At 41.3% G+C, this 22,615-nt stretch overlaps 1 protein-coding gene across 1 annotated transcript in view; it reads left to right on the top strand.

Annotated features, from left to right (window-relative positions):
- The window catches only part of NOX4 (NADPH oxidase 4), a 107,166-nt gene extending 85,215 nt beyond the window's left edge, over positions 1-21,951 (top strand). Inside the window, exons 14-18 of the mRNA XM_065675881.1 lie at positions 9,782-9,901; positions 13,281-13,389; positions 13,946-14,014; positions 16,034-16,134; positions 21,184-21,951. Of these exons, the coding sequence (XP_065531953.1) occupies positions 9,782-9,901; positions 13,281-13,389; positions 13,946-14,014; positions 16,034-16,134; positions 21,184-21,304 (520 nt within the window). The 3' untranslated portion in view covers positions 21,305-21,951. The remainder of the gene's footprint in view (positions 1-9,781; positions 9,902-13,280; positions 13,390-13,945; positions 14,015-16,033; positions 16,135-21,183) is intronic.
- Positions 21,952-22,615: the final 664 nt, after the last annotated feature.

The following is a 22,615-nucleotide window of genomic DNA, read 5'->3' on the forward strand; positions in this document are numbered from 1 at the left end:
CAGAACAATTTCAGGGAGCCTGGACAATAGAAGCTGGTATTGGACTGTCGTGGTTTAAACAGACCCACACAGCTCGTCCACTCACTCCCCCCACCCCGACCCTTACCACTCCTGGAGGGATAGGGAGGAGAATCAGGAGAATGTAACTCCCATGGTTGAGATAAGAACAGCCCAGTAACTAAGGTATAACACAAATCACTGCTGCTACCGCCAATGATAATATTGATAAGAGAAAATAACAAGAGAATACGATACCACCGCCGAACGAGTTCGACCCCCCTGAAGAGAGAGAGTGCCCTCCCAGGTAACTCCCAGTTACCTCCCTGGGCATGACGTGCTGTGGTATGGAATACCTCTTTGGCTAGCTTGGGTCAGGTGTCCTGTCTCTGCTTCCTCCCGGCCTCCCCTTGTCCCCAGCAGAGCATGAGACTCACAAAGTCCTTGGCCAGAATAAACATTGCTTAACAACAATTAAAACCAATCGGTGTTATCAGCTCTCTGCCCAGGCTGGAAGTCAAAACACAGAGCTTGCACCACTACTAAGAAGGAGCAAAACAGCTCCTGGTAAACCCAGGACAGGACCTACAGGAAAAGCTCCTTCGCCTTAAACACTGTATCTGTGCCAGATGTATTCTATCATTCTATGAATACTTATGAAAAGTAAGGGTGTGAAAGGTTATGAGGGAATTACACATCTGAAGTACTTAAGCACCAGTCCCCTCTCTCTGCCTCTCAATGTATCACTTGATCATCTATCTTGTTCGGTGTCACCTGTTCTCTCTCAGCATTTCAAAACTCATAGAAATGCTAAAAATATGACTCTTACCATGGATACTCTTGCAGCACGTAGGGAAGAGTTTGAAGGAATTTAAAAATGCAAGGGATGAAAAAGTCTTTGTTTTGAATAAGAGGGTTGTACAGAGGCATCTTTGTATGTCTAGAAATGTAATAATAATGACACCACCTACGAATAGTAAGGCCATTATATAGAGCCTAGGCAGGACTGAAATTGGAACACTGCAGACAATAATGGGGTGTTCACTCTTGAAACTTGAAATAAGAAGTTGGAGCATATTCAGAGAAAAACAATGAAGAAGTCAAGATGGTCAGGGCTGCATTGAGCGCATCTATGATGTAATGCACTATGTTCTCTGGTCGTTTGATATGCTTCTGCCCTTGCAGACTCATCTATAGGCTTATGTTGACTTCAGAAATTCCTTCTCGAAATTGGGTGATCTCATCCTCAATCTGCTATTCTACTGCTACTGTGTAGGGTTCACTCTAGCATTCAGCACTTATTCTTTCTTTCCATTTTGGCCTTGCCAGTTTTCTATATCCTTTTCCAGATAAGAGACTCTCTGCCTAGCAAATCAGCTTGTCTGACCATCACCGGACATCTGGAAGCCATCTGAAGTTTCCTTATCATTATCTTGCAGACCTCACTCCTCAAGTGTCAAAGCAATATTTAGAGAATTTCTTTCTAGGCTTCCTGGCAGCTTAGTTCAAGCAAAGATACTGTATAGACCCCCAAACCAGTAATTACTTGCTTCGTGAAGCTGCCCTGAAAGTAACCTGCTATAGGCACATTCACTGGCTGGCATAGGATATGAGGCTTATGGAGAACATGTTTTCTTAAAGGATCAATGTAGCTGTGAGAGACATTTCATTACAAAGGGAATTTTCCAGAGAAAGATGGCTTTTGATTGGACTAAGTCAGTTTGCTTACCTAATGTGCACCCTAAGGTAGAAAAGAGCGGTGTGACACAGCAATTTTTCTCAAGGGTTTATTACGTTTTAGGTAGCACATTTGTGCTTAGGTTTGCTACATATGGAGGATCCCATTTAATTCAGGATTAACTATTTCAACTGCAGAATTTGTTGTGAGATTTTCCCTTCTTTGTTTTTTCTTCTTTTTCACTTCGAGTTCTTCATCTGCACTTAAATCCAGTCCAAAGAGCTTAAGCGGACTGCCTTTGGAGGAGATAGTGATATACCTGGCCTTGTCTTCAGATTGATCTGCTGCCAGCTATGTCTTCCAGCACTCTAGTCAGCTGATTCTCTCCTCCCCTTTTGTTTCTGTGGATACCTAGCTAGGGTTTTAATTTCTGCGTTTGTCATCCTTGGGATTTGTCAGCAGATGCCATCTTTCCTTTCCCCATCCCTAACGTGTATTGGAGCATTAGTGGTAAAGCCTGCTGTCAGTGTGGATGTCTAGTTAGAGTGGTCTTCCTTTTCCCCCAGCCTACTCTATCAAAAAAAGTATCTGAGCTTTGGCATATTATGCCCCCATTATGTTTGGAAGTGCAAAACAGCTTCCAGGGTGGGGGACTGCTACATCTCATATATGTACTAACTGTCGGGGTTTCCTGAATCCTAAACTCCCATGTAGACTTTTTTACTTGAAAATACCCAAACCCTGGCAGAGGGATCTGCATTAGAGCTCCAGTGATGGTTAATTTATAATTTTGTGTGTGAAACTTGAGTCAGCATCTGAAATTTGCAATCCGGTTGCATCAGTATGCTTCTATATGCTTCAGTTGCTTCAGGTATCCCACAGTACCCTGAAATACTGATGCTGCTGGCATTTCCACTGACTTGAGGACATGGGATATCCTGACTTAGTGAGTATAATATACCTGGTAAAGAAGAGGGCTAAGTGCTAATATCAGCAGTGCTTGTGAGAAACACCCATACTGTCTGTTATATGGCAACTCTGAGGTGAACACCAAAGGAAGCAATATAGGCAAGAAAAAGCTTCTTGCAAATACTGAAAGAGACCAAAGCTCAGTTATGGAAGTGGATTGCTCAAAAGCAGAAATACTGTTTGTAGTGAGGTGGGCAGATTACTGTGCAATGAGTTGCGGAGAAACATGGCCAACACATTCAATTGTGTTGCTGGTCTGCAGCATCCTAGTGCTTACACTTAATATTGTAACAGGCTGAATTTTCAAAAGGTGAATTTTCAATAGGTGCTGCAGTCATTACAAATACTCTTCTTATTAGCTGAGGCAAAATTAGTAAGAGACAAGTTTACAGAGAGGCAAGGCACTGCACAAAATAGATGCTGTAGTTGGTAAGGAAGCGGAAAAATTTATTTCCTTTTATAATATAAAATTAAACTGTGTGATCTTTAATCAAAGGACTACATTTTGGAAACATTTTATATAAATGGAAAGAAAAAAGCTGCCATGGAGAAGAATTAGTGCGACATTAATTAAGAATATTGACCCAAGACTTTGGTACAGAAAGTACTTGTACTTTCAGAGTACAAAGATGTCTAAATGCATAATTATACTTGATTGTAGTTCTCAGTGGTTTTACAGACCTTTTTAGTGAAGTGAGTGGTCTAAACTATTGCTTCTCTCCTGTTATAGTCAGCAATGAGTAATAAGAAATTTTATTAAATTCTGAGAGAAATTAACTTGGTCTGAGGGTTCAAAGGAAAAAAATATGAAAAATCAATCAGAAATGAAACTCAAGCAGTTAAAAAAAGGTGGGGTCTCTTATCAAATCTGAATTAGAATCATAACCCTTTGCAGTCTTGTGCAAAATATTATATAAAGCTAATTGGAGCCACTGGGTTTTGCAAGCTTTCTCATCTAAGAGGCTGCCATTTTCTTAAATGAAAACATCAGCCTTCACAATGTCGGGAGAACACATGGGAATCTCTGATCTCACATGCTTTCTATCCCATTTTGTTACACTTTTAAACCTTGAAAGCCATTTTAGTTTCAGAAATCCATATGAACCGAAGAAGATGAGCTTTGTTCAGTGCTGGTTCTTCATCTGCAAAAGGCTGTTGGTACTGAAACACTGTCAATAATCACAAGACCTATGGAGAAATAGTATCATAGCATACGCTTATTACTTGAGGCTTAAATAATGACGTGAAGTGTCATATGTTGACTTCAAAAGATGAAGCAACTGTCTGGATTTTTGCAGTGGAAAATACTTTAAACACTTTGATAGTACCAGGCACAGCATCTTTGAGAAATAAGTGTGTAATTTGTTATAGCTAGGTTTTTACTAAAAGCTGTGAATTGAGCCTGGGGCTCCAAAGTGGCCTAGAACACTTCTGTAGTCAGTTTTGCTTTCTGCAAGCCTACCATATGAAAGATTGCCACTGATGCAAGTTTCAGAATTGGTTTCCAGTAACTCTTCATTTATATTTGTTATCCTAGAGCCCTGAAGGAGCAGTCATGCATCAGGAAGCCATCCTGATACAGAGAGTTACACAGCAGAGACTATCCTGACCAAACCAACTTAAACTAGAAGTTTAGATTGGATATCAGGAAGAAGTTCTTTACTGTGAGGGTGGTGAGGCACTGGAATGGGTTGCCCAAGGAAGCTGTGAATGCTCCATCCCTGGCAGTGTTCAAGGCCAGGTTGCACAGAGCCTTGGGTGCCATGGTTTAGTGTGAGGTGTCCCTGTCCATGGCAGTGGGGTTGGAACTAGGTGATCTTAAGGTCCTTTTCAACCCTAACTATTCTATGATTCTATGAATAGCAGACAACATGGATGGATAAAATCAGACAGCAAAATTCAGGCAGTATTGGGCCAGAATACGACTGAGCAACAGCAAGAATATCAGCAGCTTAACTACAGTCAACTTGTGGTTTATTGTGGGGTTTTTAGGTATTAGAGGAAAGAGAAGTCTTAAGAAGGAATTTGAAGGGAGATAATGAAATAGCTCTGCAGATGTTCACAGAGATTTCCTCCCAGGCTTGAAGGGCAGTGTGGGAGGAACATGAAGGCACTTGTTTGAATATTTATCATGTGCAGGGGGAGGCTGGTATCGTGGGTTATCAGAGGGAGGTGATAACATCTCTCTGGTGCGTTAACAGTTGCAGCAGCATAAGAACATAAGGAGATCGTTTCAGCCATCAGATACTTGGTTCCTTGGAGTTCTCGGGCCATGTTCTTCATGGCAGTACTAAACTTTGGTTTCGGTAGGACAAATTAAAGAGAAGAATGAGCATGGGAGGGGGGTTATTTAGTTGATTTTACTGTGATTTTGGAGAACTTTATCCAAAACCTGTTGAAGTCAATGACATGGGCTTTCTGTGAGGAATCAGGGGAGGGATTCAGCTCCAGCTGTAGGTGTCTGTGTGAGCTAGTTATCAAAGCTCCAGCTGTCTCAGTGGGTATCTAGGTCTGGAGTCAGGTACCGCTGGCTAGGTGTCTAGTGCCACTTCAGTTCTGCTTGGACTTCAGCTGCTGTTCCAGAGGAACGCTGATTTCTATGGTCCTGTTGGATTGAGTCAGTACAGTCAGTAGACATAGAGAGCAATTTATCACATCCTGAAGCTCTCTCTAGGCTTCATTAACTGTATTGCATCTTTTTTGGCTGTATCGAGGATTAGTCTTGCTCATAGAAAGATCACCCACACCTGGGTCTTAGTAACAAACTGTATACTGCTCCAAGGATATAAAATATCATACTGCTGGGTGAAATCCTTACTCTGTTGACATGGGTAAGATTTAACTTCCATCAGAGCAGGACTTCACTTTCTGTGCTCTGTGCAGTACTTTGTACCCAAGCACTTTGCTCAGCTTGCAAATGTTGATGCTTCTTTAATTAAAATTTCCTACAAGCTCTTAACTCCCCTATCCATCTATTATTCCACTAATATCCCAGATAATGTCTCACAGTAGCTCCCAGAGAGCCTGGGGGAAAAAGTAACATCAGCATTTACAGTTAGGTAGTGAAGTACAATATAGGCATTAAACTTTTCTAAGGGCACCTACAAGTAAAGTATAGCATTGAGGCCCAAGTCCATCAGGGGTGTGAGCGTCTCCACACATCACTGTGCAGTTCCTTATGGAAAGTAGTAACTTAAATTTACACAGGGGGAGCTCAGGTTAGATATAAGGAGGAAGTTCTTTACTGTGAGGGTGGTGAGACACTGGAATGGGTTGCCCAAGGAAGTTGTGAATGCTCCATCCCTGGCAGTGTTCAAGGCTAGGTTGGACAGAGCCTTGGGCAACATGGTCTAGTGTGAGGTGCCCCTGCCCATGGCAGGGGGTTGGACCTGGATGATCTTAAGGTCCTTTCCAACCCAAACCGTTCTGTGATTCTGTGATTCTATAACTTGGGTCTCAACAGCAGTACAGCTGCCTGTGTTCCTGAGACAGTGTCCCTTGGTTTAGGGACATCCCCATGTTAGTGCAGTTTAATTTCCCAGTGTTGGAACAAGCAGTCTTGGTGCTTGCTGGGGTATTTCTGTACCCCAGCATCTATAATATGAATATGATTTAAATAGAAAGTATGTTCACCAGCTATCCGTACGATGCTTTTTAAGAATATGTTCTGCTTATTATTTTTTTCTTGTGATATATTCTATTTTGAGGAGCTTTTTTCCTGTTTGTGAGCTAAGAAATTGTGCCAGAATAACTGCGAGCACTCCTAAGACTGGAAATGAATATATGTGAAAGAACATCTCGTTACTTGAATAAGTTTGCCTGAAGGGGGAATTTGTAAACTTTTAGTAAAATTCCATTCCCTTCCTTCATGTTAATTAAATTAAAGCTGGGGAATAGGAGAGCATAGCATGGTAGTGTGGTATTTCTGGGTCACAACTCAAGACACAAAAAGTCATCTTTTAACCCCCTTGGGTTGTCTTGTCTCTTCATTGAGTGCTGTGAGATTTCATGTGCAGAAATGAAGTGGGTTTATGCAAAACTTCTCACTACTACCAAAAGAAAGTAGGAACATGTTGACAAGAAGCAAAAGTTACGCAACCTCTGCAAAAGTCCATGGCTCAATCCCTGCTCTGTTCATCACTGCACTGTGATACAGATCAGGAGGTTCCTTTCTTCCACTGACTTGAAGAAAAGAAGGATCAATTCCTAAATGAGTACTTCCATTAAGACATCAGAGCCGCATTTCTTTTAGTTATAAATTATCCCCATAGTAAAATGGGGTTAAATAGTGCGTGTTTATGCCATCCAACAGAATCTTCCAGGGAGATCATATCCTTGGAATGAGTCCATTTTGGGCAGTCTTGTGGAGTGGGTTAAAGCAGTAGCAATGTTTCTCCAGCTTTTTCCTCATTTGTTTTTCTCACACTTGGAAGTGGTGACTTCTGGCTGTTCTGTGCTGGACCACATGCAGACACAGCAGGAGGCTCTTGGCTTCTCTCACTGTATTTGCTGTCCAAACAACTGTTCCTCACTCCCTCAGAGGAAGACACAGTGGGCAGAATGATAGAAATATTTTGCAGGCCAGATGGGGCTAATGGGCCACAAACTGGAGTAATCTGACCAAAACACGTATTTAATTGAAGGTTGTTTCTTGCATTTCTGACATAGAATTATGCACCATGCTTGACTGGTTTGTGGTGACCAGATGTAGTTTTGCTTGTTTCAGGTCTGATTCTGTCATAGGTAGTCAGTGGCACTCAGACTTTCCAAGAAAGCTTAGTCCTTTCTGAGATAAACCCAGTGCATACTTCAGATAGTCCTCAAGTAGGCTTAAGTGTAGTCCCATGGCACCCCAACAGTATATGACTATTGTCACATCCACTGTAGTAATTTCTGGAAAAATACGCTTTGCTAGTTCATTTTATATTATTTACTTGTGGTTTTCCCCCAGAACATTGGCTTTAAGTTTATATATCCAAATGAAAGTTAGTGCTGCTTGTGCAAAATGCAAGGAATTTCCCTCAGGCTTGTTCTTATGCCCTTCATACGTGTAGGAGTGATTCTCCAGATTTCATCACTTAGGCAGGATCTGATAAGGGTAACGCATGGATAAGAGGTATGCCAGGAATGACAGTGGACTTCACTTACTGATCCTCGTTATCCTGTCACCCTTAGCTGTTTTTCTTTTTACACTGCACTTATATCCCAAAATTAGATCTGTGGGGATATGCATTGGAGACCCATAACATTTGTGGACTTCTCTCAAAATGTCCCCTGGACCAGATTAATTTCAGTGTAATAACCTGCTTCTCGACATTTCCCTTGTTGCTTATTTAAATAAGAGATACTGCTTTACCTCCTCAGTTAAATGACAGTGCAACATGCAGAAGATCTCTTGAACCAGCAACTTCAGCAGTAGCATCATTTCATTATTGGAAAATAAACTCATGTTAAGCAAATAGGGTATAAAGTGTCATGTAACAGGAAACATTTAATGAGAAGGTACTTAACATTCTGTTTATATTGTACACACATGTCCGGTTAAGTTTTTCTTGGCCCCATTGTGCAAAAGAACTTATCTGTCCTAAGTAAGGGGTGAATTTGTTTTTCAATTATTCTCGTCATGCTGGAAGTAACATACCTGATGTTGAAAAGCTTTGAGAATATCCAAGAATATTGTAGTAACTTCAGAATAGAGATAGAAATAATAAACATACTTAGGCTGGGGTTTGCTTAGTTATGAATATCAAGGATGAATTTTGGTTACCTAGAAACCTCTACTGCAGCTCTTCCAGTAGCTTCTGTTGATGGCTGTGGCTGGCCCAGTGTCTTCTCCCTTTCTCTCCAGATAGTACATCAAGAGCCACAAAAGGAGTTTGTAAGACAGGGCATAGTTAAAAATCAGCCTTTTTGCCTCCAGATCCATCAAAAAGTAGGTACTTGTAAGACACTGTAGAAGAAGGAGTCTAATATATGCAGCATCAAGAGGTTCGCAATAGCAGAGGTCTGGAAGAAATTTCCTAGAAAAGACCATATTGGCCAAAGACATCCAGACAAGATGTCTTGACTAGTAAGATGACAAGGGTCAGACCACAAAACTAAATGAAATAATATCAGACTGGTATCTTGAGTTATGGCTAAAATCCAGCCCTCTAAAGAAAGAATCAGTGAGGGTTGGAAGACTTTGCCTGGGAAAAGAGACATCTCTGCCTTTAGTTCTCTGACTGATGTGATAAAGGAGAAGCTTATGCCCTTTCATTAGATGTAGTTGTGTAATAGTACCAGTATATGTGTGTGTAAAACTAATACATGTTGGAGCTTTCTTATGGTCTCAGGCCAGAGGTTGATTTCAGTCAGCCTAGCTGTGAGAAAATACCTAGTCACTGAGCTGCTGGTCCCAACACACTTTGCTGTATTCACCAGTTACCTAAATTGTGATGAACCAGTGAGCTACTTGTACACAGAATGGACTTGGACTAAATGTACTGTTCTAGAAATGGGTTGGAAATGGGACTCAGTCTCCTACATGATCTTTAAAAAAGGTGGACAAAACTGTTATAATAATGAGAGGCATGAGTCAAAAATGCTGAACATGAAGTGAAGGAGTAGATGTTCATTTGTTCCTCTTGCGCACTGCAGGATGGATATGTGTCACCTCTTATTTATTCCCTGGATGCTTTTGAAAAGAAGCCAGGAGAAATAGATTTTTTTAACCCTTTGTCTATCTCAGCTGCTTCTGATGCTCAAGAGATGAGCCTCTTAGGCAGGAGTAGCCAAACCCTTTTTCTTCCTCCATATGTGCCACCAAGTTGTTATTGTTTCCAATGCAGCACTTTCTTTGTCCTTTAATACCAAAGGGCAGTGGTAATTTTGTCACCTCAACTTGTTTGATTAAAAAATTTGCTTTTCTAATCATGGAATGTGCCACAAGATTTTATATAACAGTTTCATACCGCCTGTGCAGTGGTTTGTCTCCACATAAAGCTTTCCAGGAAAAAGACATTCACATTCTGCATCCCAAGGCTAATAAAAAATTGAAACAAATGCCTTTGTAGGATTTTAATTCCAGATCATTTTCCTTCCCTCTCTCTTATTTTAGCAGCATTCTCTAAAACTGTTTTTTGTTTTTTTCTGCAGACTGTATGTGGATGGACCTTTTGGAAGCCCCTTTGAGGAATCTCTGAACTACGAGGTCAGCCTCTGCGTGGCTGGAGGTATTGGGGTTACACCATTTGCATCAGTGCTCAACACGCTGCTGTAAGTGAGCTTAAGCCTTTTAAAGACATTTCCCCTCAATTTACGGTAGCAATGCATGTCAGAAAGACTGTCAGAATATTAAAAAACTTCCGTTAGCATAATGGAAGTGAATAAAACATAAGTGAATGATTCCTTGGAGAGAGGTAGAGGACTGAGATGTCCACTGAAGAGCATAAATCACACCTTACAGGCTGTGTAAGATAAAGGGTTGTAGCAGCGTTGTGCCAGTAATCCACCTGAACTAGGACAGTGTCACTAGCCTTCATATCCTGGCACCAGCCTAGCCCGTAATGTAGTCACAGCCCTTCAGCCAGCCTTGGTCCCCTTGTCCCAGGTTATATGAGGCTATGGACTACGGTAGTGAGGTTTTGAGAGTCAGGAAGTTGTGACACTCTTTCTACTGTGAATGCATGGCCAGCTCTCCTGGTCTGTAAATGTGTAAGCTTAGGTTTTAAAGGAAGCTTAGATTCAGATAGCATTTAGATGTTTAACCCCATATAAAAGTTTTAATTTTAGATATGCCTTTTCCCTAAGCCATTCACGTTCTATTCAGACCAAACCTTTCACCTCTTGTTTATGTCACATTGGCAACATGATTCCCACGAAATCCTAAACTGTGTGAAACAGTCTTGCTTTTGTGATTGAATTGATTTTTTTATTAATTTGGGGTTTTTTGTCCGAGCATTGACTAAAAGCTCCAGTCACAGGGTAAGCACCCTTGTTTCATAAGGCACTGTATAAACAGCCAGCCAAAGCAGCAAAACTTCCCTGAAGTCTTGAAAGACTAGTTGTCTTTGGGCAGGTTTTACAATGCACAGCTGAAGCACTTGTTCTGAGAAGAACATTCCAATGGCCAGCTCTGTCTAATTCCAAAGTGGTTTAAGCCTAGAATTTAGATGCTGTGTGCATTCTTTTGTCCTTGATATGGGTTAGACCTGACAGTGCTGAGTGCTTCTGAAAATTATCAGCCCCACATGTGTCATAGAGCTGCAGTCCCCAAAGACCATCTTGGGCTCCCTCATTTTCTTTTCCTGAGAGCGTATTGATCATCCTCTCAAAAAGGGTACATTTTGCTGAACACCTGGGGACCAGGTGGATGAGATGACCATTTTCCTTGTGATGAATTATCCTTGACAAATGCCTTTAGCAAAAATGTCACAGAACATAATGATGGGCCAGCAGCAAGTTATGAGATGTTTGCCTCTACCAGTGTGATATTAGAGGCTGTAGGAACTTGCATAGATATTGCCATGGAAGGTCAATGTCCAAAAGCTTCTGTAAAGTCCATTTATCTGGATAAAGCCATAACTTGCCTTTGTAGCCAGTCTTCCCCTTCTGCACTGTACAATATGCAGGGGAATCATTCTGTGATTCCGGGAAAAAAATAATGGTCTCAGCCTCCTTCCTTCTCAGTATTTAAACATCAACAAAGCTCTGGTTTAGGGGATGATCTGCCTGTTGTCTTTGCCCTGGCTTAGAAGCAGAATTTGGCAGGTATGAATATGCAAACTGCTTTATGATGCCAGCACTGCAGAGCAGCGGGACCATTCCTGGTGTGTCAAGGGCAGGTCTGAGGGAGACATCAACAGCCTGTCGACACAGTCATTTGTTTCCTGCTCAGTTGGGTTCCTGTTGTATGTACGCAATTTAATTCCTCTTCCTGCCCTTCCCTACACTTAACTGTTGAACCCTATGCCCTATTCTTAAGAAAATACAACCTTCATTAAGGAAAGCTTTTGTGCAGAAGTGTCTGTAAATAATGTTTATTATTATGGGCAGTGCTAACACAGAAACACACAAGACATGTTATATACATATGGATTTGTTTATAATGGCGGATTGCACCCTTATTGCGTAATATATCCTGCTGGAGGTAGACCCAAGTGGATGTGTTTGAGGTGCTATTTTGAATCTTGTTTCATGAAGTCCTGCAGTCCAGCTTCTTTGTCCATCTGCAATGTTTCATCACTGAGAGTGGTGTTTCGTTAGTGAATTACTGCATTTGAATGCAAAATGCCTTGCATTTTTCTCTTCCTTTTTGTTCCGTTTTATGCTGAAAGGCACTTATTTTCCATGCTACTGCTCATAGTTATCTTGTCACATCTGACAAGATTGTGACCCTTCCTAAGGGTCTGTCTTAGTGTAGCCAGTCAGAAGAAGAGAGGAAATCCTGCTCTGCAGGTCAACAGTTTACAAATAAAAAAGCTGAAATCAGGACTTGAAAGATAAGTCTTAAAGTCTCCTCAGTCCTAAAGCACTTTTATTTCTCTGTGGGAAGCTGACATGAAAGGTGAGTTCTCAGGCTCTCCATGCTGCTGAGAATGTCTCCATCCTTGCAGCTCAGGCTTACAGTGGAGATTAGATGTATGGGGAAGTAAGACAGTCGTTGGAGCCATCACTTATGTAGATCCATTGATACTATACCCTTGCTGGATATGCTGGCAACACTAGAGTTTGAAGTAAAACATGTATCATGGAAGTTTTTGACTGCGGTTGGCTCCTCCTCATAGCTTTTGAAGTTGAAAGCCTATGGCCTTATCTTCCTGAAAATTATTTTAGGAGGAAAAGGAGGAAACCATCTGTGCACTGTTTCAGTGATCGGAACAACGGAAAGCAGCATTGGCCATCGACAAAGATACTTCCTGGATATTTGTGCTTTATTTGAACTCATCAGTCATCAGGATGTATTTTTTCACTCGTAGTTTCTCTCCCAGTTCAGTTCAATCCTACCTTTGCGCTATAGTTGTGTTTTATTTAAGTGACAAATCTGACACACGAGTCCTTTGTTTCCCCGAATGCAGTGCCAGAATCTGCCCATGGCCACAGTTTACCCCCTAGCATTTTCTGAGGACTGTAATATATCACACAGTTCCCTAACACAATGGAGCTCTGATTTAATTTGGTCTTCGCGATTTCACTACACTATTAATTATAATCAACCAGAGCCTTTCAAATATAAAGGCAGAATTAAGTCCTGACATTAGTGCGTTTGTCAATATCTTCCTCTTATGGGTTGCTTTGTAAGCCTAATAAAGGATTGACATAATACACTTGAACTTAGAATGTCTACTTTGCTTTGAAATAGAAATTTGATGATGATGCATGAATCCATATTTGCTGCCTAAATCATCTGTATAGCTGACAACTTCCTAATGCAGAAACAGTATCTGTGAAGGGTATTAACGCTGTGCTAGAGAGTTAATATTCTCAGGATCATCCTTAGGTCATTTCAGTGTCAGATGTATCACAGGATGAAGAACAACTCTAGCAGCTAGCTTCTAATGGCAATTCATGTTTCCGGTAATGAATATAAGGCATCTTAATTAATGTTTCCTTTTAAGATGACAATTTTTAATTGCCCAAACATTTTGTTTTCAAGTGACGGCTGGAAATGCTACAAGCTCAGAAGACTCTACTTCATTTGGGTGTGCAGGGACATTGAGTCTTTCCGCTGGTTTGCAGATCTGCTCTGTATGTTGCATAACAAGGTAATGAGGGTTGCTTGGAAGGGATACTGTCAATAAATGCTAAGTATGTCCACACCGTGCAACACTATAAAGACATCTTTGCTCGAAACAAGCGAGCTCCAGCAGTCCTTCTGCTTGGGATACCTAACTCACACTCTATTTGGTTTTGGACCTGCACACACCAGTTGAATATCTGACACCAGGATTTCATTGCACAGCACTGCCATGTATCAGGGGTCTGGACAGTTACTTGTGAAATTTATGAGATGGAAGAAGAAAGTACAGGTTGGGGAGTTTGAGTGGCCTTTAGCCTTTTGGCTGGTAGACAGATTGAAAAGGGAGGGGGATTTACAATTTAAGAGCAGTGTAGCTTCCTAAGATAATATTTTGCGCACAGCATGATGTGCAACATTCTGGAGTTCACAAAGAGGTGCTATGGAAGTGTAACTTCTTCATTAAAAAGCTTACTTCACTGATGCGGAAACCCACATTCCTCAGCACAGTGGGCACAAGTGACTTTACGCTTATATTGAGAGAAGGGATATTATTTCACTAGCTGTTTTTATCATCCTCCCAGCTTTGGCAGGAGAATCGACCAGACTATATAAATATCCAGCTGTACCTCAGTCAAACAGATGGAATACAGGTATGTGTCTAAATGCTGTTTGTAAACAGAACTGGAACTTGGGGTAGCAGACAAAGCAAACTGTCACTCAGAGGCAAAAGGGAATTACTGCAGATGGTAAAAACAGGAAATGAGGCTATAAACTCAAGTGACTGATTCATTACTAGGGCAAGAGAGCAAGTCCATCCCTGCAGCATTAAGGGAATCTGGTCTAGCAGCCGTAACTTGATTAGGTGTGGGCAGAAATCCATATCTTCCTTTTCTAGAAAAGAGGTCCTTTCAGGCCAGGTCACAGACCAGACAGTTGGCTGTGTTTGATGGGAAATCTACATCATTTCTGGGCTGAGAATCAAAACAGAAAGTTCTTGGAGCTTACAAGCTCAAATTTTCCTTTCAAATAAATATTTTGAGAGAAACTAGCTATTTTTAAGTGCTTTGTATTTCTTTGCCTCAAGCATAGATAAAAGTTACAAATGTCTTAATGTATGAGACTGGATATTATGCTGAACTGTCAATCCCAGAGCTGAGATAATTCTCCAACTCTTGGCATTTCCTGGAGCTGTTTATGCTTATGATCTTCGTTTTACATTATTTAGCGCATGAGCCTGAGCCTGATTATTCACTCTGCTGTGTCTGAAAGCTTTCTATTGACTGCAGTGTGCTCAAAGCCAAACCTAACAATAACTACAAAACATGAAATGCTGTGAGAAACCATGCCCAAAGGATTTTGATCTGCCTGGTATCAGGTGGAGATAGCACAGCCTTCACAGCTCTGGTAGGAACACTATCCAAAGTCTAAATGATGTGGTAGCTACAGCAGTTATGACATTGTCCCACAGATTTAATGTCTGGAGGACATACGACAGTTGAAATGGGGTGCTTGAAGATACCCTGTTCATGAACCTAGTATGTTCAATGCAGGGCAGCATTGTGATGATGCAGCGATATTGTAATAACAGACAACTCAAAGCAAGTTTTCTAATATTGTGTATCAAGCAGCTACTGAATTAATTAAGTCAACTTTGTTTTAAGTCTAAAGTCACTTTTGTGGCTATTGAACAAAACTGGCATGAACCATAATGCTGCTCATGATTTCTCAGGGGGGACTTAAACTCAACTCTCCATTGCCATACAGCAGTGTGTTCACTGGTGTTAGCCCTAAGTGCTGACTGCTACCAGAATTAGATGAGTTTCACTTCATGCTCCCTTTGCTCAGAAGCAGCATGACTGTGTGACAACAGGGAGCCAAGCTCATCCTTCATCAAATGCCTCCTGAATATAATAGGAGAACAGAGTATGAATTAGCCAAGACACTGTTTGCATTGGTATGAGCACTGTTTCAGGTTGTTCAGCAGTGGAGTGAATATGGGGCCTAGAGAAGACGTAAATTTTCTCTGCCTTTTTATCACATTAGGATAAAAAAACAAGGAAGGGCAGTGCCCTGCAAGGGAAGGACATTTGACCTTATCCCCAGCCTGGTGAGTGAGCATCACTGGAATGGCTCAGGTTCCATCCAGGGAGCAGTTTTTGGCTGCTTTCTGCTGTTACAGCAGCTCCAAACAGCTGGCAAACTGCTCTTAGGGAGAAATGTAAGATTTCCCTTGTTACTTTTTCAGACGTAGTCATCTTAATAGTTACTTGTACAAAGTTAGGAAAACAGACTTCAGACAGAAATATGAATTTTGCATCAGCAGTGTTTCTTCCAGCTTAGCATTAAAAGCCAATGAGGGAATAAATAATAGGAGCGTGGTTATTGTTTTATGGCTTAAATAAATTGGTTTAAAAGTAATGGGGAGATTAATGAGCGGCTGCATGACGAACAATGTATAATGAACACCAAGGAGAGCCATTGAGAAGGCAGTGAGCAGAGGTATTCATGCATGAAATGGTTGCAGTTTTAATCACAACTGTCTGATACTTGTGCTCAGGTTTTACACCTCAGCAATATGGTAAGTCAGCCAATGTCAGGAATGGGAGCCCTGGGTGATATGAGGCAATTTGCAAATCAGGCAGAATGGAATGTTTTTCTGTTTCTTGCAGAAAATAATTGGTGAAAAATACCAAGCTTTAAACTCAAGGCTTTTGATCGGACGACCCCGGTGGAAGCTCCTTTTTGATGAAATAGCAAAGTGTAACAGGCGGTAAGTACCAGCCTGCTTGAAGGATGCTGCAGTTTGCTTATCTGTTTCTGTGCTTGTATGAAAGTATTCTGGGTTTTTATCTTAGATTGTAATGTTTAAGTTGTTGTTGAAAGTAGCTACTATTTGGCTGTGAGAGATACCCTGTACAAACAGAAACGTGTGGTTTTTACACTCAGAACAGTTCATCTTTCCATGCAGCTAGGTTTTTCAGTGGCCTGAAAAATACAAGCAATAGATTTCCATCTTACTGCATGGAGATATGTTTCTGTCTGTGACAGTATCTTGCTTGCAACATATGTTGGTTTTATAGATAAAGTTGCAAGTTTTAAAACTGTGATTTCTCATATAATTTTCATGATTTATAGTGCTGTTTTGCAAACAAAATGCACAAGAAAGAATCTGACTGACCTGTATTTTTTTTATTCAGAGGATATATTGTCTTTGGAGATTCCTGTCACTTTTTACTCTTTGTTAAGACCTGGCAGTGCCTTTTCATTGTACTAAGCAAACATATTATGATCTGAAACAAGACAGGAGTTGGTGGAGTATTTTACCCCCAGCTGGCAGTTTTCTGCCTTAAAAGCTGATCTGATAGAAGGGATTGTGTGAGTCTTCCCTGATCCACTCCTGGGCAAAGTCAATGGGGTGGGGGTAAACCACCCTCAGTAGCTGTTGGTAGCAATCTGAGTGCACCAGGTTGAGAGGTAGGTGCCCTCATGGTCTGCAGAACTTTCCCCTCAAGAACTTCTTGTCCTCTGTTGCACTTCCGAAGTGAACATCTGCCCATTGACTCTTCTATTCTGAGGCTGGATATACCATGGGGACACCGAGCCCTGGCTCTTGGGACATAATGAGTGCTAGTAGGTATCACAGTTGGCAGAATAAGCTGCTGACACTGTATATCCTGGATGCAGGTCCTAGGGTATGTTGTGGGCAGGGTGCTTTGCAGAATGCCCCAAAAGCTGCTACAGAGAGACATCCCTAGTAGGATCCTCACACTGTGGAAGCAAGCATCACTTAGAGGAGGGTTTTATAGTAAAGAATGATGGGAAAGAAAGGGAAATAGGTCAGAGAAGTGAGCTGACTCTCTGGCGCAGTCCTCTGCATAGAGGACTGTTGATCTTTTATGCTCCCTTCTAATGTCTTTTTTGTTTAACTGTGTGAACGCAGTTTTAAAAGTTGAAAATGATGAGGTTTCTGCCACTTATGTGCAGGGCTGTAAGTGCATGTAATACAGATGAAGCCATTAGTGGCAGTCATAGATGGTTTTTCTTTTGTGCTTTCTATCACATTACTCCTAATTAGACTTCAGGTACCCTTTTCTCTGCATTTTCATATCAGGTCTTTAAAATTGTGCCACCATTTGCAAGCAAAGTGTCTTTCAGTACCTACATAATGTTCTGACTCTTGATTATCCTGCAGCTTGCTAAGACATAGGCTTCTTTGCCCTTTGCTGTATCAAGGTCTGTATCTATAAACATAGTTACATGCAACATGATAGACAGCAGTGCAACATGTAACTCAGCTATCCCACAGAAACTTACCTGTTGTGGGTAAATATTCCCCCTATTTCTCTGAAGGAGTTGGGAATTTCATGTCTTCTCTATAGTTCTATTTCCTGGTCTCCCAGTTGTTCCGAATGTCTGGTGCCGGTGTTCAGGCTTTTGCATGTCTTTGCAGCCATCCCCTTGGGCTTATGTGTGGGCAGCCAAGATATTTTCCACTTTATATCTTATTATTTTAGTAAAAGCTGAACATAAATAAACATGCAGCTGGCAAACTTCTCCTCGGTTTAGCCATGTCATTGGCTTGTGGTTTGTGAATTGTTGCTGTTTGGGTCCCAAGTAAGCAAAGTGCATTTGTCAGTGTCTGAGGTTTGCCAGACCTTCAGAGCAGGACATGGGACAGCCCAGCATCAGGCTCCGGAGTCTTTCCTCTGGGCTAACAGGAGCAGATGCATGCCATCTACTGTTGATATTCTATATGACACCCGCAGTCCCAGCAGTGGACACTGGGTTAGTTTATATAATAATATAATAATTTATATGAATATATATATTTTTATAAATATATAATAATTTATGTAATAAATTACTGGTCTTGGGGTTTGCGCTCTCTTTCTGGGGATGGAGCAGCAGCCTTGTTCCTGTTCAGCCTTATCCTGGTTGGAAAGCTTACACCATGCCTTGGCTGCCATGCTTTCTCAGTTTTGAATTGGTCAAATGGATGTGTGCTTTTTTTTCCAGATGGATCCTGACCTAGAAAAAGACATATATATCTGTAGGAGAGAAAGGCATGGAGTACCACGGTACATTTCTCATGCACTTTAAAGCTCTCCCTAAGAATAAATGTGGGGTTTGAAACTGGAATATCTCAGGTTCTGACTCTTACTCTCTGGGTAGCAAAGTATTTCACCTCTCTCTCACCTCCTGCTGATCGTAAAAGATATGTAAGAATAAATGCTGACCCACTCATCCCATAGGAACACTGAGAAGTTATTTCCTTAGTGCTCTGAATGAGTAAACCCCTATATTAATGTTTATTACAACGAGCTGCCTATAACATACTTTCCCTAATTGTAAATATGTTGATGTTATTTATAAAGATTTTCAGATCTAAGGCTCCCTAGCTGCCCGTTTTCATCTGAGCAACAAAGCGAGTGAGCCATTGACCCAAACACAATTAAAGCCCATCAGCTCAGGGTAGTAGTGTGCTGCTCCATATAGTAGCTTTTCAGCAGCTGTCAGGTGCCTGCCTGCTTCTGTCGCAGCCCCAGGAGCCACATGAGGCAGGGAGGAAGGAGGGTGTCTGCAAGTAGGGAAGTGGGGGGCACAGGTGGGAGAGGATGTGGGGAGTGAACTGTGGGAGGGAAGTGGTATGTGGAGGGTTGTGGTACATGGATGCCCCATCCCTGGCAGTGTTCAGGGCCAGGCTGGATGGGGCTTGGAGCAATCTGGTCTAGTGGAAGGTGTCTCTGCCTGTGGCAAGGGGCTTTGAACTTTGAGCTTTAAGGTCCCTTCTAACCTAAACCAGTCTGGGATTCTGTGATATGTCCAGAAGAGATGTTGATGGTAGGTGTCCCATGAATGAAGTTGAGAGCATCTGGCTCACCATCGGGCCGTGGCTCAGCTGGGTTTCCGGAAACCTTAGCCACTTGTGAGACCTTAGGCAAATCATTTAAGCTTTCTGAGATTCTGCTAACTAGCCAAATAGTCTGTGTACCTTGGAAGGATGTTGCTGGGATGAGAACACATTAGCAGTATGTGCTGCTCAGGCGTGTCTGTGCATTAGCGGCAATATATATTTAATGAAAAGGAGAGAGACAAACTCTTTTGGTTTTATTAGTTGTCTGTACTAACCCAACTAATGAAAAAAAACCCCAACAACATTGATTCTCTCAGTCAAATACACAGTAGAAGAGAGATTCTTACTGGGAGCTCATGCATCCTTTTTCTCAACTGTGCACAGATTAGAGGATGTTCAGAATCTGCAAGTGCTGAGGAATCTTATTTGAGTGCAATGAGCAGTAGTGCTCTCATTATTTCTACAAATGCAGCCACCAGCACAGCACCCCTTACATTTAAGAGGAGTATTGCCAGAACAGGAGAGTTTAATAAATATACATAAGGGTGAGAAAAGTACGAGTGATGAATATTTACCATGGGTTGATATGGGAGATGATGTGATAGAAGGCAATGAAAGTCAGCATTGTAAGGTGCCTGCACAAGAACACCATTGCAATTACCTGTGTAACTTTGTGATGCTGTTTGATGTCTGGGTCCTCAATTGTTCCAAGCTAGTGTTTCTGTGCACTGATACAGTGTAGATTGCCATGCTATTAGAGCTACTGCCTAACATCAGGCACGTACACAGGACAGTATGCATCAAAGCTTTCCTTCTGTATGTGTTAGTTCCCTTCTCTAACCAAACATGGACACAGGCAGCTTTAAACTGTGCATTTGATTATCCTGCGTGTGCTAAAGTATTTTATATTAAGTTGCTACTAGATAAAATACTGAAAGACTCCTGGAAAAAAGGACCAGAACTCGAGTCTCCAGCCTCTTAGTGAGTGCTGCAGATCACAATAACTAGAGCTATGTTCCCTCTTGTGTGCTCTCTCTCCATCCTAGTAAATCTTTAAGATCTTTCTCTGTAGTGGCACAATTTCAGCAGGAAAATGAAGAATGTAATTAACTTTTTTTTTCATGATGTAGAAGAGACAGCACCGCATCCCCTATCCCTGTTCCTTCCTTTCCCTTCTCCTCATTTTCCAATTCCCCAAAAGAAGGGAAATGATGAATATCATTAATGGCTCAGTCCTCCTGATATGGATGTGCCCTGTTCTGATTCTGGCTGCTGTTCAGAGCCCTTAGATACTGTATGGCTGTAAATCTGACTTAAAGCCTGTGATTAAGGTGACCAGAGAGCAAAGACCTGTTGTCAGTGGAGTTGTATGAAAAAGTCAGGTTAACTAATGAACCTGGGCTGATAGCTGTGGATGATGATCAAGGATCATGTTCTGTGTTTGGATTTAAGACTTTCTGATCTAGCTGTTGAAGGAAAGATTGCATGTTAATGTGAAACTGAAGCAGTAAAATTATTCTGCTGCTGCCAGGAATAATCATGGATTAGTAGCAAGCTGCTATCATTAGTGTAAGGAATCACCACTAGTGACTAAATCTTTTGCTGGTGTAAATCATGACTTGCGCTGGTGAAGTCATTATGGTGAGACGCGTGATAAATCATGCTAAAAAGTAATTTTTCACAACTTGGTGTTTTAACTTGGTTGAGACTAAGATGAAGCACTTTTTTCTAAGGGTTGTCTTAGTCAAATATATAGTAAGGTTTTTTATGGGGATACTTGGGAGAGGTGAGGTGGCTTCAGCGATACTAACTACATGGTCTAGTGAGTTGTTCTCACCTTAAAATCTATGCATAGTTGGTTTAATACAGTGAGATCAGAATCCAGTTCTCTTTATCATCAAAATTTACTGTTTATTTGCAATGTCATAACTTTTTCTTTGGTTTTTTTTTTTTTTTTTTTTACAGGAAGACCATTGGAGTTTTCTGTTGTGGACCAAACAAAATCTCTAAGATACTTCATAAACTGAGCAACAGCAGCAACTCTTATGGGACAAGGTTTGAGTATAATAAGGAATCCTTCAGCTGAAGCCTGTTGGACTAGCAAGACCCTCTGGAAGATAAAAGTGCAATTTTTTTGTTTGTACAACTTAAAAGTTCAGCTGTGGTTTAAACAGGCAGAAATGTACCAAAGAATAGCACAGATTTTCTTATTTATGATTATTTAAGACTTTGGAAAAGGGTGGATGCAGCAGTATACCAACAAATAGTAAGTGCCTATGCTCAAACTCAAATGCGCTCACACAATATTTGTGGCAGCCAGCGGTGATTCTTTGGAGTTGTTTCTGTTAATTAAAAACTGCAGAAGCTGGGGAGAGACACAATTGCTTTAAAAGTGGATGGAAGAAGAATCTGTGGAATGTTTGAACTTCTTCCACTTCAGTCCACTGAAGCTGGATCAGTAAACCAAACCCATGTTAATCCAAATGGCAAGACATAGTGTATTACAAAGACTATTGCTTTTGTTGGTATACAAATCTCATGGCTTTGGGGTGAAAACACTCCATATTAAAGATTTTATACATTGCAGAATAGGGATTCTGTATTTAAAATATAGAGTGTTACTCTTCTAGTCTGCTTCTATAGTGTATGTGAATACTCCAACCCTGAACTGAAGAGATGGTGGAGTATGGGAAATGACGTACATTAACCTATGCAAAAGTGAGCACAAGTGTGTAGCACCTGTGAGCAGACTTCACCATGCTGTAAATCACAGCCTTTTGTCAAGCAAACAACCGTACATGGAGAACTCTGTATCTTGCATTGATTCAGCATTCAGTGAGTTTGCAAAATAGGTGTGATTTATGCAGCCAGAAAGATGGAGCAAGAAAAGAGATTAACAGGAGCAGACAGGATATGGTGTTTTATTATACCAGGCGCTCAGCATGGAAGTTGCACTTGCTTTGCACTCATGTGCCTTGAATGTCAAATACTTCAAGCATTCAGATGCTCTTGCTTACTATTTTACAACAAAGCAGGTTGAAATCCAGTTTTAGAGGTCCCAGAGAATGTTTGATTGACTGATTCTTTTGGTATCACCACTGGAGTCACACTTATTTGCATTGATGTCACTGCAAGCAGGATCAGGCCAGGTCTACAGCAGAGTAAGAATGAAGCCCTCTGGGGCAGATAGATGGAAATCTTGCAGGAGGTGCAGTGGAATTTTAGTATGTTCCAAAGGGGAGGAACTGAAGCATCCAAATTTAAGCTCTCCTTCCTGTCTCCTCCACATGCTATTTTCCACTCTGATCATAGTTGCCATGGAAGGGCTAGAGGTTGAAACAGGCACTTTATAACTTTTGGTTCTGAGGAGCAGCTTCTTTTTCCTCTGTCCAATAGC

This window comes from Lathamus discolor, chromosome 4, assembly GCF_037157495.1.
Source record: "Lathamus discolor isolate bLatDis1 chromosome 4, bLatDis1.hap1, whole genome shotgun sequence".
In the NCBI taxonomy this organism is placed as follows: domain Eukaryota; kingdom Metazoa; phylum Chordata; class Aves; order Psittaciformes; family Psittacidae; genus Lathamus; species Lathamus discolor.